Here is an 18,472-nt window from a genome sequence, read left to right on the forward strand (position 1 = left end):
AAAATGTCTTGGTTGTCCCTGAGGAGGAGAGACAAGCTGTGTTTCTATGTATTCTCCACCATTGCCTGTCTTTAGCATCTAAATAGCCTAGAACCTGATGCTGGGAAAGACCAAAAGCAAAAGGAGAACTGGCTGGCAGAGCAAGAGGTGGTTAGATAGTGTCACCGACTCAACAGACATGAATTTGAGCAAACTGTGGGACATAGTGAAGAACAGGGGAGCCTGGTACGCTGCAATGCATGGGGTTTCAATGAGTTGGACTCGAGTTAGCAACTGAACAACAACAACACCAACAACAAAAGCTAACCCAAATTTGTAGCGTCTCCCTCATCACAATCTTCTAAAAGTCAAAGTATTAAATATTTCCTGCATGAACTCATTTCTTTTCTCTTGAAATTCAAAAGCATAAATCTGCTATGGCTGGCTGGTGTGTGTTTCTAATCGTGTGTGTGTTCTTTAGAAAAACACAGCAAGCAAAAACAGTGCAATTGGCAAACAGTGAAATATTTTCTAATATGAACACATCCCTGACTATTAAATCTGGGCAGACAACCTTGGTTTCCACGCATAGACCACGTGGGGATGCTGTGTAGATGAGAAACTCCACAAGTTTCTGGGGCAGAGCACAGGGACAGTGCTAGTGCCTGGGATCAGCAGGCTTAAGAGAAAGCTTTATTTGCTGTTTTTATCTCTAGAAGTCTTAACAGCACAGACACTAATCTGTAGGCTTGCTGTCCCAGCTGGGAGCCGTGAACGTGAACTATGCAGAGCTGAGGGAGCCCTGAGGTTGCAGCAAAAGTGAAGGGTATGGAGCTGGGAGGTGGCAGGAAAGAGCAACAGAAAAGAGCAACACCTGCCAGAAGAGAAAAGCGAAGGAGCCCTGGGGAAGGGTGTCGGGCATAAAGCCAGCCTCGCCTCGACCAGCGGTCCAGCTCACACGTCATCTAAGAGACTCTGCAGGACAGAGCAGGGTTCCTGGATCAGTGACCCGGCATGAGAGGTCAGATTCCTGGGAACCAGCAGAGACAATGACATCAGAGCAGTGATGTCACTGCCTTACCTCCAGTCAGAGGAAGGAGGCCCAGAACCCCAGCTCTCAGAGAGCAGAGCTCTGAGCAAGGAGACACCTGCCCGCTCTGCCCCCCTGCCATGGGCTGCGGCCCCGTCTGCTGTGTGGCTCTGTGTCTCCTGGCAGCAGGTGGGGCCTTGGCACAGGGGGATCCCGTGTTCCTAGCCTGACTCTGCCTGAATCCAAGGCATCATCGGGTTCTCTCCTGTGTTCTTTCTCAGCCCCAGTCTTCTTCCCCCACAGGCCTTGTGGATTCTGGAGTCACCCAAACCCCAAGATACCTGATTAAAGCAAGAGGACAGCGAGGGACCCTGGGATGCTCCCCTGTCTCTGGACACCTCTCTGTGTACTGGTACCAACAGGCCCTGGGCAACGGCCCCCAGTTCCTCGTTGAATATTACAGCCAGAACGTGAGGGGAGAAACAAACCTTCCGGATCGATTCTCAGGAGAACAGTTCAGTGACTCTAGCTCTGAGCTGAACTTGACTTCCTTGGAGCTGACGGACTCAGCCGTGTATCTCTGTGCCAGCAGCCAAGACACAGCCCTGCATGATCAGGTGCCTCTGGGACAAAAACACTCCTGCCCCAGCTCAGGAAGTGGCTGTGAAGGTGACTGCCTGCCTGTCAGGCCTCCATAGATCCGGTAGACTCTCCCAGACGTTCTTCCTCTGCTGTGTTTCATGCTCCCAAAGATCATCCTAGGTAGTATTATTTTACCTGTTTATACATCTGAGAGGAACTGACTGGCCCAGATCTTATATTTCATTACTTACAGAGCAAGGAATTTGATTCAAGTCTGTCCTCCTCACTTGTGGTCTTTGCCCCCATAAAACTGTCCCCCACAAAGAATAAATAATACAGACACACATACATACATATACTCATACAGTTGAAAAGCAATTGGTTCACATAGTTAAGGCTGGTAAGTCCAAAAGCTGCAAGCTGGTCTGGTGCTAAAAGAGACTGAGGGAGAGCTGATGTCCAAGTTCAAAAGCAGAAGAACTAATGGCCCAGTGTGCAGGCCATCGGCTGACAATTCTCTCTTACTTGGGGGAGGATCAGTGCTTTTGTCTATTCTTCTCTCACCTGTTTCATGAAGCCCACCTACGTTATGGAGGGCCATCTGTTTATGAAATAAAATGTTAATCTAATCCATTACTAAAATATACCTATTCACATGTTAACTTTTCCAAAAACACTCCCTTAGGAGCATCCAGGAAAATAAAGCTAAATACCCTTGGCCGAGCCAAGTTGATAGGCAGGTCCGACTGTGCGACCCCTTGGACTGCAGCACTCCAGCCTCCCTGTCCATCGCTCACTCCCAGAGTTTACCCAAATGCATATCCATTGAGATGGTGATGCCATCCAAACATCTCATCCTCAGTGGTCCTCTTCTCCTCCTGCCTTCAATCCTGCCCAGCATCAGGGTCTTTTCAAATAAGTCAGTTCTTCGCATCAGGTGGCCAAAGTATTGGAGTTTCAGCCTCAGCATCAGCCCTTCCAATGAATACTCAGGACTGATTTCCTTTAGGATGGACTGCTTGGATCTCCTTACAGTCCAAGTGACACTCCAGAGTCTTCTAGAAAACCACAATTCAAAAGCATCAATTCTTGTATAGTCCAACTCTCACATCAATACATGACTACTGGAGAAACCATAGCTTTGACTAGGCAGACCTTTGAGTAATGTAATGTCTCTGCTTTTTAATATGCTGCCTAGGTCGGTCATATGTAAACTCTTCACCCAGGTTCATTTCTGAATTGAGCCACCGGGGGAAGGGGCATGGCCCCTGAGTGACAGGTTAGCTCTGGGGCCTGGCAGGGACAGTGACATCTCAGAAGGACTCCCTGGAGAGCCCCTCTCCCTCTCATCCACACTCAGCCCAGAGGGCCATCTGCCCGCCCCACCCCCGCCATGAGCCCCTGCCTTCTGAGCTGTGTGGTCTTCTGTCTCCTGCAGGCAGGTGAGTCCTGGGGGGCAGGGTCCCCTTCGGGGTGTCAGCACTAAGCCTGTCTGCTGTGACTGCAGCATCGGTCCTCCTTCTCCACAGGGGTGGTCCGTGCTGGTGTCACTCAGGACCCCAGATTCCAGGTCGTGAGGACAGGACAGAACGTGACACTGACATGTACTCAGGATCTGGATCATAACTCTATGTACTGGTACCGACAAGACCTGGGACCCGGGCTGAGGCTGATCCATTACTCAAGCGGGCCTCCCACCACGGTTAAAGGAGATGTGCCCGATGGGTACAGTGTCTCCAGATCAAGCAAAGAGAACTTTCCTCTCACACTGGAGTCTGCCAACCCCTCCCAGACATCCGTGTACTTCTGTGCCAGCAGGTACTCCACAGCGGTGCAGGGTCACCTGCTCTCTGTGCAAAAAGACAGGGTCCCACATGCAGGCTCCCAGCACCGGGAACCTCAGAGCCCTGGGGACCACGTGCCAGCTCTGTGACCCTGCTGTGTGACCTGGACAGGCCTGCATCTGACCCCAGGGACTCGGGGACACGTGTCCACCATGAGGCTCTGTCTTTCTTTTGCATCCTCCCTGGATGCAGTTCGGAATGCATCCACTTCTGACTAGTTCTGACTCTTCCTCATCAGCCTAAGACCTCCAGAAGGGAAGAATATTAGTAAATTAGATATATCTAGACCCTCTTGTCTCTCCCAGCACCCCATTGCTGTCTGTCTGGAAGTTTCTCCGGCAGCCTTGCTCTCAAGTGCTCCCTGCTCTTGCCCTCCAGAGGGGCGGGTCTTTCCTCCTTTACTGCCTTGGCCTCAGCTCCCCTACCCTCTCTGCTCCAGACACACTGCTCTGCCCTCATCTGGGTCTTGTCCCTTCCCATGACACAAGGAACATTGTACCACGCCTAAGTGATCGTGTTTGACCAAGCTCTTGGGTCATCAAAGAGAAAAAAACTTCAGTTAATTGGAAACCAGCCAAAGTCCCTTGGGAGTACATTCCCAGGAGGAGACACAGGTTGGGTGTGTGTTCGCCTTCCCTCCCCTCTTTCTTAGCATCTCAATTAACCGGAACAGGTTTCTACAATTTCCCTTAGAGCATTCTTCTCAAAGTCAAAATATTTCCTCCATGGTATCTTATTATATCAAGATTTTACAAGTTCATAGGAAATAATTAGGTTAATACACATAAAACCTCTTCATAAAATGCACCTGCTAGAATTTGCTAATGCTTAATTTAAATATGAAATCTGGAAATAGATGGATCTGCTTAATCAAAATGAGGTTTGGAATACCGGTGTCCAGGCTGGCTTCATTGAGATCATGGAGCGCTTATTTTTATTGCCCATATTACTCCATTTTAGGTAACTATTGTCACTGGAGCGGTGCAGGAATTATTTCCTTCTTAGTAGAAATGTCTAATCATACAGTGTTTTACCTCCACAGGAGCTAAGACTAATCTGGAAGATCAACCCTAATTCAGCCATGCTGGGAAGGCAGCATGTGAAGGGTGTGTGTGTGTGTGTTGTGTGTGTGTGTGTGTGTGTGTGTGTAGGGGTTGAAAGTGTGGAGTGTAGGGAATTTGTATTCTTGTTTTGATGGAAGGCACAAATCCATGAGACCGTTGGCCACTAGGAGGCACTGGGGGCGCATGGTAAGCAGGGTGTGCTGGGAGGGGGCGAGAGTTACCCTGGAGAGGGCAGCTTAGGGGAACCTCGGCTACATGCCTGCATCAGGGAGCAGGATTGAGTTCCCTGAGTGGTCCAGACACATGGACCTAGCACAGACTCCTCACTGCCCAGGGGAGTGGGGACTTGCCTGGAGCCTCAGAATGTGCCCAGGGGATTCTCTCCCGGAGCACCATGGGAAGGGTAAGGTGAGGGGATTAGTGTGGCTGGTGAGGGCTGGGTGATGAGTGTCAGGCAGCCACAGGAAGAGAAGAAAAAGCCATGAGGTGGGCATATGGGGACATGGGGACAGTGCTCACCTCACACCCACCCTTGGCTGAAGGGCTGTGCAGGACAGGGAAGGGCATAGAGGAGCCAGCCCTGGGTCCTGCCAAGGGGTCCAGGGGACAAGGGCAGCCTGCAGAGACAGAGAGCAGTGATGTCATAGGCAAATGCTCCAATCAGGGAAGCAGGAGGGTCAGCACTTACCCCCTCATTCCAGGAGCCCCGCCCCAGCCAGCAGCAGTCCTGGGTTCCTGATGCTGCCATGGGCTCCAAGCTCCTCTGCTGTGTGACTCTCTGCCTCCTGGGAGCAGGTGAGGCCTGGATACAGTGTGGGAGCTTCTGAGATATTCTCATGGGAGAAATAGCTCAAATAAAAGCAGAGCATTTTTCATTTACCCTGGCGTCTGCACCTCCCTCCACATCCTTCCTACATCTGAATTCCTTTGTGCCAATACGTCATCCTGTGCTGGGCACCCATCTTGTTTCCAGCAGGAGAGTTGGGGCACAGTCTTGAGGGGGCTCTACTTCCTTCCTGGCACCGACATGCGAAGCAGGGCCTCCGGTGAACATGAAGAAGCTGTATCTATGTTTGGCCGGCAGACCATCTGTCAGTGACTTGATTAGAAATTTACCAAACAGATTCCTCAAATGTTGATGAGCCTGCAATGAGTTTGGGAGCAGAGACCTGGAGAAACATGGTATGAGGAGGGACAATCTCAGGACTGCAGTCAATGTTGCAGAAACGGAGGCTTGAAGTGCTGCTGCTGCTGCTGCTAAGTCGCTTCTGTCAAGTCTGACTCTGTGCGTCCCCATAGACGGCAGCCCACCAGGTTCCCCCATCCCTGGGATTTTCCAGGCAAGAACACTGGCGTCGGGTGCCATTGCCTTCTCTGCTTGAAGTGCTCTTGGGACACATATCATACAGGGTAGCAGGACGCCAGAAGGATTTCCCCAGGATGCAAAAATTCCAGAAATATGTAGATAAATACAAGTAATATACATGTTAATGAAGACTTATGTCTGGACTAGAACATACAAAACATTTAATCAGTTTAACATCTACAGAAAAAATCTTAAACATTTACAGAAAGGTTACAGCAACGTGTGGGCTGGCGTCCGGTGATCTGGATGGTTGTCTGTGTTGTGAACTGTTCACTTAGCTTCATGTCTGATTTGAGCCTCTGGGGGGAAGGGGCGTGGCCCCTGAGTGACAGGTTGGCTGTGGGGCCTGGCAGGGACAGTGACATCTCAGAAGGACTCCCTGGAGAGCCCCTCTCCCTCTCATCCACACTCAGCCCAGAGGGCCCTCTGCCAACCCTGCCCCCGCCATGAGCTCTTGCCTCCTGGGCTGTGTGGTCTTCTGTCTCCTGCAGGCAGGTGAGTCCTGGGGGGCAGGGTCCCCTTCGGGGTGCCAGCACTAAGCCTCTGCGCTGTGACTGCAGCATCGGTCCTCCTTCTCCACAGGGTCGGTCGATGCAGGTGTCACTCAGGACCCCAGATTCCAGGTCGTGAGGACAGGACAGAGCACAACACTGAAATGTACTCAGGATCTGGGTCATAACTCTATGTACTGGTACCGACAAGACCTGGGACTTGGGCTGAGGCTGCTCCATTACTCAGCTGCCTATCCCAACACAGAGAAAGGAGACTTGCCCGAGGGCTACAGTGTCTCCAGACCAAGCACAGAAGACTTCCCTCTCACACTGAAGTCTGCCAACCGCTCCCAGACATCTGTGTACTTCTGTGCCAGCAGTTACTCCACGGCGCTGCACAGCCACCTCCTTTCTGTGCAAAAAAGCAGATGAGGGCCCTGCAGCCTGGAACTTGGGGAGCCCCTTGCAGGCTCCTAGCACCTGCAGACTTGGAGCCCACAGACACATCCTGGCAGCACAGACAGCGATGTTTGATCTTCCTGGCGTGGACCTGACAGCAGGGCCTCATGGACACGTGTCCACCCTCACTCTCTGCCTTGTCACTGCAGCTGCCATGTGAGCCTAAAGATGCTACCTGGCTCTGACTCCTAGTCATCAGTCCAAACATAAGGCCTCCAGAAGGGAAGGTTGCTGGGAAATCAGATACATCTAGACCCTCTTGTCTCTCCCCGGGCACCGCATGCCTGTCACTATGGAAGGTTCCCCCTCAGGCTGGCCCTTGCGTGGTCTCTGCTCTTGTCCAACTTCCCAGATGTGGGGCCTCACTCTCCCACCTTCCTGGCCCTCCTTCCCACCCTTCTCTACTTCAGCCTTGCTGCTCCTCCCTCAACTGGGTCATGTCCTTGCCCATCACCCAGGGAACCTTGTAATGATCCCTAAGTGGGCGTGTTTGAGTGTGCTCTCTGGGGTCCTCAAAGAGAATGCAACCTCACTTAATTATTAATCATCCAAAATGCCTTGGTCGTCCCTGAGGAGGAGAGACAAGCTATGTGTCTATGCATTCTCCACCATTGCCTGTGTTTAGCATCTAAATAGCCTAGAACCTGACGCTGCGAAAGACTGAAAGCAAGAGGGGAACTGGCTGGCAGAGCAAGAGGTGGTTAGATAGTGTCACCGACTCAACAGACATGAATTTGAGCAAACTGTGGGACATAGTGAAGAACAGGGGAGCCTGGTACGCTGCAATGCATGGGGTTTCAATGATTTGGACTCGAGTTAGCAGCTGAACAACAACACCAACAAAAGCTAACCCAAGTTTGTAGCATCTCCCTTATCAAAATCTTCTAAAAGTCAAGTATTAAATATTTCCTGCATGAACTCATTTCTTTTCTCTTGAAGTAGAAATCATAAATCAGCTATGGCAGGCTGGTGTGTGTGTTTCCAATCGTGTGTGTGTTCTTTAGAAAAACAAAGCAAGTGAAAACACAGTGCAATCGGCAAGCAGTGAAATATTTTCTAATATGAACACATCCATGACTATTAAATCTGGGCAGAAATCTTGGTTTCCATGCATAGACCACATGGGGACGCTGTGGAACTGCCATACTCCAGAAGTATCTGGGGCAGAGCAAGGGGACAGTGTTAGTGCCTGGGACCAGGAGGCTTAAGAGAAAGCTTTATTTGCTGTTTTTATTTCTTGAAGCCTTAACAGCACAGACACTAATTTGTAGGCTTGCTGTCCCAGCTTGGAGCCATGAACTTGAACTATGTAGAGCTGAGGGAGCCCTGAGGTTGCAGCAAAAGTGAAGGGTATGGAGGTGGGAGGTGGCAGGAAAGAGCAACAGAGAAGAGCAACACCTGCCTGAAGAGAAAAGGGAAGGAGCCCTGGGGAAGGGCATCAGGCATAAAGCCAGCCTCGCCTCGATCAGCGGTCCAGCTCACACGTCATCTAAGAGACTCTGCAGGACAGAGCAGGGTTCCTGGATCAGTGACCCGGCATGAGAGGTCAGATTCCTGGGAACCAGCAGAGGCAATGACATCAGAGCAGTGATGTCACTGCCTTACCTCCAGTCAGAGGAAGGAGGCCCAGAACCCCAGCTCTCAGAGAGCAGAGCTCTGAGCAAGCAGATGCCTGCCTGCTCTGCCCCTCCTGCCATGGGCTGTGGCCCCGTCTGCTGTGTGGCTCTGTGTCTCCTGGCAGCAGGTGGGGCCTTGGCACAGGGGGATCCTGTGTTCCTAGCCTGACTCTGCCTGAATCCAAGGCATCATAGGGTTCTCTCTCACGTTCTTTCTCAGCCCCAGTCTTCTTCCCCCACAGGCCTTGTGGATTCTGGAGTCACCCAAACCCCAAGATACCTGATTAAAGCAAGAGGACAGCGAGGGACCCTGGGATGCTCCCCTGTCTCTGGACACCTCTCTGTGTACTGGTACCAACAGGCCCTGGGCAAGGGCCCCCAGTTCCTCGTTCAGTATTACAGCCAGGTCGTGTACGGAGAAGCACAGCTCCCGGATCGATTCACAGGAGAACAGTTCAGTGACTCTAGCTCTGAGCTGAACTTGACTTCCTTGGAGCTGACGGACTCAGCCGTGTATCTTTGCGCCAGCAGCCAAGACACAGCCCTGCATGATCAGGTGCCTCTGGGACAAAAACACTCCTGCCCCAGCTCAGGAAGTGGCTGTGAGGGTGACTGCCTGCCTGTCAGGCCTACACAGATCCGGTAGACTCTCCCAGACGTTCTTTCTCTGCTGTGTTTTAATCCTTCCAAAGATCATGCTAGGTAAGTATCATTTTACCTGTTTATACATCTGAGGGGAACTGATTGTCCACCTCTTCTATTTCATTACTTTCAGAGCAAGGATTTTGATTCAAGCCTGTTCTCATTACCTGTGGTCTTTGTCCCCATAAAACTGTCCCCCACATAGAATAACTAATACACATAAACACATAAACACACACGCACACATATACACACATACTCACATACATGTTTTAAAGCAATTGGCTCACACAGTTGTTAAGGCTGGTAAGTCCAAAAGCTGCAAGCTGGTCTGGTGCTACTAGTGATGGAGGGGGAGCTGATGTTTAAGTTCAAAAGCAGAAGAACTAATGGTCCAGTGTGCAGGCCATCGGCTGACAATTCTCTCTTACTTGGGGGAGGATCAGTGTTCTTGTCTATTCCTCTCTTCACCTGGTTTCATGAAGGCCACTGAAGTTATGGAGGGTCATCTGCTTTACGAATTAAAATGTTAATCTAAGCTGCCAGGGCACTAACGGCAGGCAGCTGCGGCCGGCGCACTAAGCATGGCCGAGAGCTACCCCATGTCCAAGGTCAGGGGCAGTGGCCTAGGAATGGCTAAGAAGAGCTATCCCGCATCCTTGGCCAGTGACAGCAGCTGGAAAGAGCAACCCCACGCCCAAGGCCAGTGGCTGCTGCTGGGTGGAGCAACCCCACGTCCAAGGAATGATGGCTACGTGGACACAGGAGGGCCTGGAGGAGCCATCCCGTGTTGAAAGTCAGGAAAGGCGGTGGTGAGGAGATACCCCTCATCTAAGTAAGGAGCAGCAGCTGTGCTTTGCTGGAGCAGCTGGGAAGAGATACCCCACGCCCAAGGTAAGAGAAACCCAAGTAAGATGGTAGGTGTTGCAAGAGGGCATCAGAGGGCAGACACACTGAAACCATACTCACAGAAAACTAGTCAATCTAATCACACTAGGACCACAGCCTTGTCTAACTCAATGAAACTAAACCATGCCTGTGGGGCAACCTAAGATGGGCGGGTCATGGTGGAAAGGTCTGACAGAATGTGGTCCACTGGAGAAGGGAATGGCAAACCGCTTCAATATTCTTGCCTTGAGAACCCCATGAACAGTATGAAAAGGCAAAATGATAGGATACTGAAAGAGGTACTCCCCAGGTCAGTAGGTGCCCAGTATGCTACTGGAGGTCAGTGGAGAAATAACTCCAGAAAGAATGAAGGGATGGAGCCAAAGCAAAAACAATACCCAGCTGTGGATGTGACTGGTGATAGAAGCAAGGTCCGTTGCTGTAAAGAGCAATATTGCATAGGAACCTGGAATGTCAGGTCCACGAATCAAGGCAAATTGGAAGTGGTCAAACAGGAGATGGCAAGAGTGAATGTCAACATTCTAGGAATCAGTGAACTAAAATGGACTGGAATGGGTGAATTTAACTCAGATGACCATTATATCTACTACTGCAGGCAGGAATCCCTCAGAAGAAATGGAGTAGCCATCATGGTCAACAGAAGAGTCCGAAATGCAGTACTTGGATGCAATCTCAAAAACGACAGAATGATCTCTGTTCGTCTCCAAGGCAAACCATTCAATATCACAGTAATCCAAGGCTATGCCCCAGCCAGTAATGCTGAAGAAGCTGAAGTTGAACAGTTCTATGAAGACCTACAAGACCTTTTAGAACTAACACCCAAAAAAGATGTCCTTTTCATTATAGGGGACAGGAATGCAAAAGTAGGAAGTCAAGAAACACCTGGAGTAACAGGCAAATTTGGCCTTGGAATGCAGAATGAAGCAGGGCAAAGACTAATAGAGTTTTGCCAAGAAAATGCACTGGTCATAGCAAACACCCTCTTCCAACAACACAAGAGAAAACTCTACACATGGACATCACCAGATGGTCAACACCAAAATCAGATTGATTATATTTTTTGCAGCCAAAGATGGAGAAGCTCTATACAGTCAACAAAAACAAGACCAGGAGCTGACTGTGGCTCAGATCATGAACTCCTTATTGCCAAATTCAGACTCAAATTGAAGAAAGCAGGGAAAACTGCTAGACCACTCAGGTGTGACCTAAATCAAATCCCTTATGATTATACAGTGGAAGTGAGAAATAGATTTAAGGGCCTAGATCTGATAGATAGAGTGCCTGATGAACTACGGAATGAGGTTCGTGACATTGTACAGGAGACAGGGATCAAGACCATCCCCAAGGAAAAGAAATGCAAAAAAGCAAAACGGTTGTCTGGGGAAGCCTTACAAATAGCTGTGAAAAGAAGAGAAGGGAAAAGCCAAGGAGAAAAGGAAAGATATAAGTATCTGAATGCAGAGTTCCAAAGAATAGCAAGAAGAGATCAGAAAGCCTTCTTCAGCGATCAATGCAAAGACATAGAGGAAAACAACAGAATGGGAAAGACTAGAGATCTCTTCAAGAAAATTAGAGCTACCAAGGGAACATTTCATGCAAAGATGGGCTCGATAAAGGACAGAAATGGTATGGACCTAACAGAAGCAGAAGATATTAAGAAGAGGTGGCAAGAATATAGAGAAGAACTGTACAGAAAAGTCCTTCACAACCCAGATAATCACAATGGTGTGATCACTCATCTAGAGCCAGACATCCTGGAATGTGAAGTCAAGTGGGCCTTAGAAAGCATCACTACGAACAATGCTAGCAGAGGTGATGTAATTCCAGTTGAGCAGTTTCAAATCCTGAAAGATGATGCTGTGAAAGTGCTGCACTCAATATGCCAGCAAATTTGGAAAACTCGGCAGTGGCCACAGGACTGGAAAAGGTCAGTCTTCATTCCAATCCCAAAGAAAGGCAATGCCAAAGAATGCTTCAACTACCGCACAGTTGCACTCATCTCACATGTTAGTAAAGTAATGCTCAAAATTCTCCAAGCCAGGCTTCAGCAATACGTGAACCGTGAACTTCCTGATGTTCAAGCTGGTTTTAGAAAAGGCAGAGGAACCAGAAATCAAATTGCCAACATCCGCTGGATCATGGAAAAAGCAAGAGAGTTCCAGGAAAACATCTATTTCTGCTTTATTGACTATGCCAAAGCCTTTGACTGTGTGGATCAGAATAAACTGGAAAATCCTGAAAGAGATGGGAATACCAGACCACCTGACCTCCCTCTTGAGAAATCTATATGCAGGTCAGGAAGCAACAGTTAGAACTGGACATGGAACAACAGACTGGTTCCAAATAGGAAAAGGAGGACGTCAAGGCTGTATATTGTCACCCTGCTTATTTAACTTCTATGCAGAGTACATCATGAGAAACGCTGGACTGGAAGAAGCACAAGCTGGAATCAAGATTGCTGGGAGAAATATCAATAACCTCAGATATGCAGATGACACCACCCTTATGGCAGAAAGTGAAGAGAAACTAAAAAGCCTCTTGATGAAATTGAAAGAGGAGAGTGAAAAAGTTGGCTTAAAGCTCAACATTCAGAAAACGAAGATCATGGCATCTGGTCCCATCACTTCATGGCAAATAGATGGGGAAACACTGGAAAGTGTCAGACTTTATTTTTGGGGGGCTCCAAAATCACTGCAGATGGTGACTGCAGCCATGAAATTAAAAGATGCTTACTCCTTGGAAGGAAAGTTATGACCAACCTAGATAGCATATTCAAAAGCAGAGACATTACTTTGCCGACTAAGGTCCGTCTAGTCAAGGCTATGGTTTTTCCTGTGGTCATGTATGGGTGTGAGAGTTGGACTGTGAAGAAGGCTGAGCGCCAAAGAATTGATGCTTTTGAACTGTGGTATTGGAGAAGACTCTTGAGAGTCCCTTGGACTGCAAGGAGATCCAACCAGTCCATTCTGAAGGAGATCAACCCTGGGATTTCTTTGGACGGAATGATGCTAAAGCTGAAACTCCAGTATTTTGGCCACCTCATGAGAAGAGTTGACTCATTGGAAAAGACTTTGATGCTGGGACGGATTGGGGGCAGGAGAAGAAAGGCACCACAGAGGATGAGATCGCTGGATGGCATGACTGACTCGATGGTCGCGGGTCTGAGTGAACTCTAGGAGTTGGTGATGGACAGGGAGGCCTGGCGTCCTGCGATGCATGGGGTCGCAAAGAGTCGGACACGACTGAGGGACTGAACTGAACTGATTCACATTTTGAAAGTGAAGTCGCTGTCATGTCTGACTCTTTGTGACCCAGTGGACTGTAGCCCACCAGGCTCCTCCATCCATGGAATTTTCTAGGCAAGAGTACTGGAGTGGGTTGCCATTTCCTTGTCCAGCGGATCTTCCCAATCCAGGGATAGAACCTGGGTCTCCCATATTGCGGGCAGATGCTTCACCGTCTGAGTTAAAAAATATCCCTCTTTGGAGCACCCAGAAAAATAAATCTAAATATCCATGGCAGAGTCAAGTTGACATACTGTATTAGTCAGGACACCATCTTCCAGGGTTGCACAAATTAGTAAGCATGAAGTCCCTGGCAGGTAACAGGACTCTGGATTTCTTGACTCCATCTGCAAATCTCTGCCGGCCTCCTCTAGTGCTTCCTAGGTCAGACAGTAGATACGGACACATGTGACTTCAGAGCCTATATCTGAGACCTTCAGATGTGACAGGAAAGAAAGTAACTATGCTTGCTTGTTCGATATATGAGATAAAGAGCACGTAACTTACCCTCGGGCATTTTTACATCAACTTTATTGGCATATGAATTATAGTTAACATTTGAATAATGTGAACTTTGGGACCCCTGAACCAGCCTTAACCCTGCTGTAAAAGTTTTTTTAAACTTAAGTCAATCCTGTTTAAGATGTCCCATCTGAAGATTCAACCAGCCACAATTGTGAGTTACTGTGAAAAGTGAAAGTGAAACTCACTCAGTCGTGTCTGACTCTTTGCCACCCCTTTATGTCCATGAAACTCTCCAGGCCAGAATACTGGAATGGGTAGCCTTTCCCTTCTCCAGCGGATCTTCCCAACCCAGGGATCCCACTCAGGTCTCTTCCATTGCAGGCAGGTTCTCTACCAGATGAACAACAAGGTCTGTAGTTAGTATCTATCAAAATTTCCACACAAAAGTGGACCCATGAAGTTCAGAATAGGGTGGTCCAAGGGGTCTGCTGTGTATACAATAGCATTCCACACTGTACAGTGAACAGATGGATGGTTTTGATCAATCCATATGCGTGTGCCCCTGGAACATTCACCTGTAAAGAATGAGAACATTTCATCACCAAAACTTCTCTGAGGGCCCATCCCAGGCCTGTCTCCTTCCCTGACAACCAACAATATGATTTCTGTTGCTGTTATTATTTTTTTTAAGTCTTCTTTAGCCCAGAGCTAAATATTTAAGCGATTGCTCCTGGAAAGTATTATGGTTGAAGAAGTTCTTGAAAGCATGTGAGCACCATATCCATGTCAGGGAGTATCCTATCTGGAGATGAATGGTTTGGAAAATGACCATCCAGAGGTCTTCCCTGCTGCTACAGGCTTTAAAAAAAAAAATTACTCATGTTCATGAATTTCTTTTCTCATGCACATTTTGTCTGAAATGATCTTATGATGCTATTTTGACAGGAAGTCCTCATCTTCTAGGAAATTACTTTGAGGTCCCACGTGATATGCACACATCAAGGCCTCCTGTTCACACACCGGGTGCTGGGACTGAGCAGGCAACCAGCAGCAGCAATTTTGGTGAGAGATCATTTCATGTCAGGGAGAAGACTTGCCTTTGATTTGACCCCAGTGACCAAGTCACAGGAGTTGAATTGAAAAGTCCCCCTTTCTTAGGGGCCTGGCCTGGGCACTAGTCTCCTGAGCTGTGGGTCCCACTGTCTCTTGGACCAGAGACATTCTGAGCACAGGTATGGATCCCGTGGACTTGCCAGGCTCCAATTGAAGGCTTGTTTTGTGGCTACAACATTGAGCTCATTCATTGCTTCTGACCTTAGCTTCTGTGTTTTTGTCTCTGAGGGCCCAGGAATGGTCAGTCACCCAGACCTCAGACGTGCGATCAGGCTCCATGGAAACCAGCTCATCAGGAGGTCACCAGGGTCCCCCACTCACGACCAGGTGCATGATATTCAGGTTCAGAAATTATTGAGAATTTGAAAACCACAGCAGCAGAGCATGGCAGCTAGTACAGGGTCCTTCTAAATGTGAGGTTTGTGCGTATGATATAGTCTGGGCCTCTAGGATATTGGTTACTGAATGGCAGCCACTTTCACAAGGAAGTACCCCCATGCAATGGATGTCTTAGGTAAAATCGGAGCATTTTTCCTTTACCCCTGGGGTCAGCCGTCTCTCCTGACATCCCTCCCACGTCTGTACTCCTTTGTGCCAACATGTCATCTGTGGTGCTGGGCAACCAGCTTTTCTCCTCAAAGAAAGCTGGGTCACAGGCCTGAGGTGATTCGGTTCGCTGCTCCTCCACCCCTCAGACAGGAGAAGCACGTGCTGAGATGGACATGAAGGAACTGAGCCTGCATGTGACAGGCACCGAGCATCGTGGGCTGCAGTCCATGGGGTGGGGAAGAGTTGGACACGACTGAGGGACTTCACTTTCACGTTTTACTTTTGTGCATTGGAGAAGGAAATGGCAACCCACTCCAGTGTTCTTGCCTGGAGAGTCCCAGGGATGGGGGAATCTGGTGAGCTGCCATCTGTGGGGTCGCACAGAGTCGGACACCACTGAAGCGACTTAGCAGCAGTAGCAGCAGCTATCAGTCAGTGAATTAATAAGAAAGAGAGCCCAAGGATTCCTCAAGTGCCGATGAGCTTGCCTTAAGGTTAGGGAACCAGATCCAGAATCATTGTGGGTGGAAGGACGTGAACTGGACTGTTGTCAATGAAACAAAATAGAAACATGAGGGATTATTTGGACAACGTGAGTCATAAAGGGCCGCAGGAAGCCCTGAGGATTTTCCCTGAGATTCAACACTACAGAAATAATAAACTACAGATCAATAAACTGAATATATGTAATAATGAACAGCTATTTTTGGAATAAAGTGTACATAAGGTTGTGAACAGTTTTTTGGAAAGTTTACAACAAATATAAGGCTTATGTTCATTGAGCTGGATGGTCTCCCTGTTGTGAGCTGTTCAATTTTGTTCAGTAGCACACTCATGTCCCATGCTTTGCGACCCCATGAAATGCAGTACGTCAGGCTTTCCTGTCCATCACCAAGTCCCGGAGTTTATTCAAACAAATGATCATCGAGTTGGGTATGCCATCCACCATCTCATTCTCTGTTGTCGTCTTCTCCTATTGTTTACAATCTTGCCCAGCATCTGGGTCTTTTCAATGGGTCAGTTCTTTGCATCAGGTGGCCAAAATGTTGGAGTTTCAGCTCCAGCATCAATCCTTCCAATGAATATTCAGGACTGATTTGTTTAGGATGGACTGCTTGGATCTCCTTGCAGTTCAAGGGACTCTCAAGAGTCTTCTCCAGCACCACAGCTCAAAAGCATCGATTCTTCAGTGCTCAGCTTTCTTTATACTCCAACTCTCAAGTCATACATAACTACTGGAAAAACCATAGCTTTAACAAGATGGACCAGTGTTGGCAAAGTAGTGTCTCTGCTTTTTAATATGCTGCCTAGGTCGGTCATCTGTGAACTGTTCACTCAGCTTCATTTCTGATTTGAGCCTCTGGGGGAAGGGACGTGGTCCCCTGAGTACAGGTTGGCTCTGGGGCCTGGCAGGGACAGTGACATCTCAGAAGGACTCCCTGAGAGCCTCTCTCCCCTCTCATCCATACTCAGCCCAGAGGGCGGTCTACCTGCCACACCCCCGCCATGAGCCCCTGCCTCCTGGGCTGTGTGGTCTTCCATCTCCTGCAGGCAGGTGAGTCCTGGGGGGCGGGGTCCCCTTGGGGGTCCAAGCACCAAGCATGTCCACTGTGACTGAAGCATCAATCCTCCTCCACAGGGCCAATCCATGCTGGTGTCACTTAGGACCCCAGATTTCAGGTTGTGAGGACAGGACAGAGCGCGACACTAGAGTGCACTCAGGATCTGGGTCATGACCGCATGTACTAGTACCGGCAACACCTGGGACACGGGCTGAGGCTGATCCGTTACTCAGATGGCCCTCCCACCACAGAGCCAGGAGATGTGCCCGATGGGTACAGAGTCTCCAGATCAAGCAAAGAGAACTTTCCTCTCACGCTGGAGTCCGCCAACCCCTCCCAGACATCTGCGTACTTCTGTGCCAGCAGTTACTCCATGGCGCTGCACAGCCACCTGGTCTCTGTTGAAAAAGACAAGGGGCCCACATGCAGGATCCTAGCACTGGGAACCTTATGCCCTGGGGACCACGTGCCAGCTCTGTGACCCTGGATGTGCGACCTGGACAGGCCTGGATCCGACCCCAGGGACTCGGAGACACGTGTGCACCATCAGGCTCTGTCTTTCCTCTGCATCCTCCCTGGATGCAGTTCGAATGCATCCAGTTCTGACTAGTTCTGACTCTTCCTCATCAGCCTAAGATCTACAGAAGGAAAGAATATTAGTAAATCAGATATATCTAGACGCTCTTGTCTCTCCCAGCACCCCATTGCTGTCTGTCTGGAAGTTTCTCCCGCAGCCTTGCTCTCAAGTGCTCCCTGCTCTTGCCCTCCAGAGGGGCGGGTCTTTCCTCCTTTACTGCCTTGGCCTCACTCCCCTGCCCTCTCTGCTCCAGACACACTGCTCTCCTCTCCTCTGGGCCATGTGCATTCCCATGACACAGGGAACTTTGTAACCACGTGTAAGCGGTCGTGTTTGAGCAAGCTCTTGGGGTTATCAAAGAGAAAACAACCTCAGTTAATTGCAAACCAGCCAAAATCCCTTGGGAGTCCATTCCTAGGAGGAGAGACAGGCTGGGTGTGTGTGTTCTCCTTCCCTGCCCCTCTTTCCTAGCATCTCAGTTAACCTGGACCAGGTTTCTACCATTTCCCTCAGGGAAATCTTCTCAAAGTCAAAATATTTCCTCCATGGTATCTTATTATATCAAGATTTTACAAGTTCATAGGAAATAAACAGATTAGTACACATAAAGCCTCTTTATAAAATACACCTGCTAGAATTTGCTAATGCTTAATTTAAATAAGAAATTTGGAAATATATAGATCTGATTAATCAGAAAGAGGGCTGGAATACAGGTGTCCAGGCTGGCTTCAGTTGAGATCATGAGAGCCCTTAATTTCTATTGCCTGTATTACTCCATTTTAGCTAACTGCTGTCATTGGAGTGGTGCAGCAATTGTTTCCTTCTTAGTAGAAATGTCTAATCATACAGTGTTTTACCTCCACAGGCTAAGGCTAGACTTGAAGATCAGCCCTAATTCATCCAGGCTGGGAAGGCAGCAGATAAGACGTGTGTGTATGTG

At 48.9% G+C, this 18,472-nt stretch overlaps 4 gene segments (V, D, J or C); all 4 read left to right on the forward strand.

The window, feature by feature from the left end:
• Positions 1-1,149: 1,149 nt before the first annotated feature.
• On the forward strand, positions 1,150-1,707 carry LOC128046332 (T cell receptor beta variable 5-1-like). The segment is given in 2 exon segments: positions 1,150-1,198; positions 1,313-1,707. Coding segments are annotated over 2 exon segments (444 nt in total).
• A 1,277-nt stretch (positions 1,708-2,984) lies between these two features.
• On the forward strand, positions 2,985-3,524 carry LOC128046333 (T cell receptor beta variable 6-4-like). The segment is given in 2 exon segments: positions 2,985-3,033; positions 3,121-3,524. Coding segments are annotated over 2 exon segments (453 nt in total).
• Positions 3,525-6,311: 2,787 nt separating this feature from the next.
• On the forward strand, positions 6,312-6,788 carry LOC128046334 (T cell receptor beta variable 6-4-like). The segment is given in 2 exon segments: positions 6,312-6,360; positions 6,448-6,788. Coding segments are annotated over 2 exon segments (390 nt in total).
• Positions 6,789-8,510: 1,722 nt separating this feature from the next.
• On the forward strand, positions 8,511-9,077 carry LOC128046335 (T cell receptor beta variable 5-1-like). The segment is given in 2 exon segments: positions 8,511-8,559; positions 8,674-9,077. Coding segments are annotated over 2 exon segments (453 nt in total).
• Positions 9,078-18,472: the final 9,395 nt, after the last annotated feature.

The sequence above is a fragment of the Budorcas taxicolor genome, chromosome 4 (assembly GCF_023091745.1).
Source record: "Budorcas taxicolor isolate Tak-1 chromosome 4, Takin1.1, whole genome shotgun sequence".
NCBI classification, from domain to species: Eukaryota; Metazoa; Chordata; class Mammalia; order Artiodactyla; family Bovidae; genus Budorcas; species Budorcas taxicolor.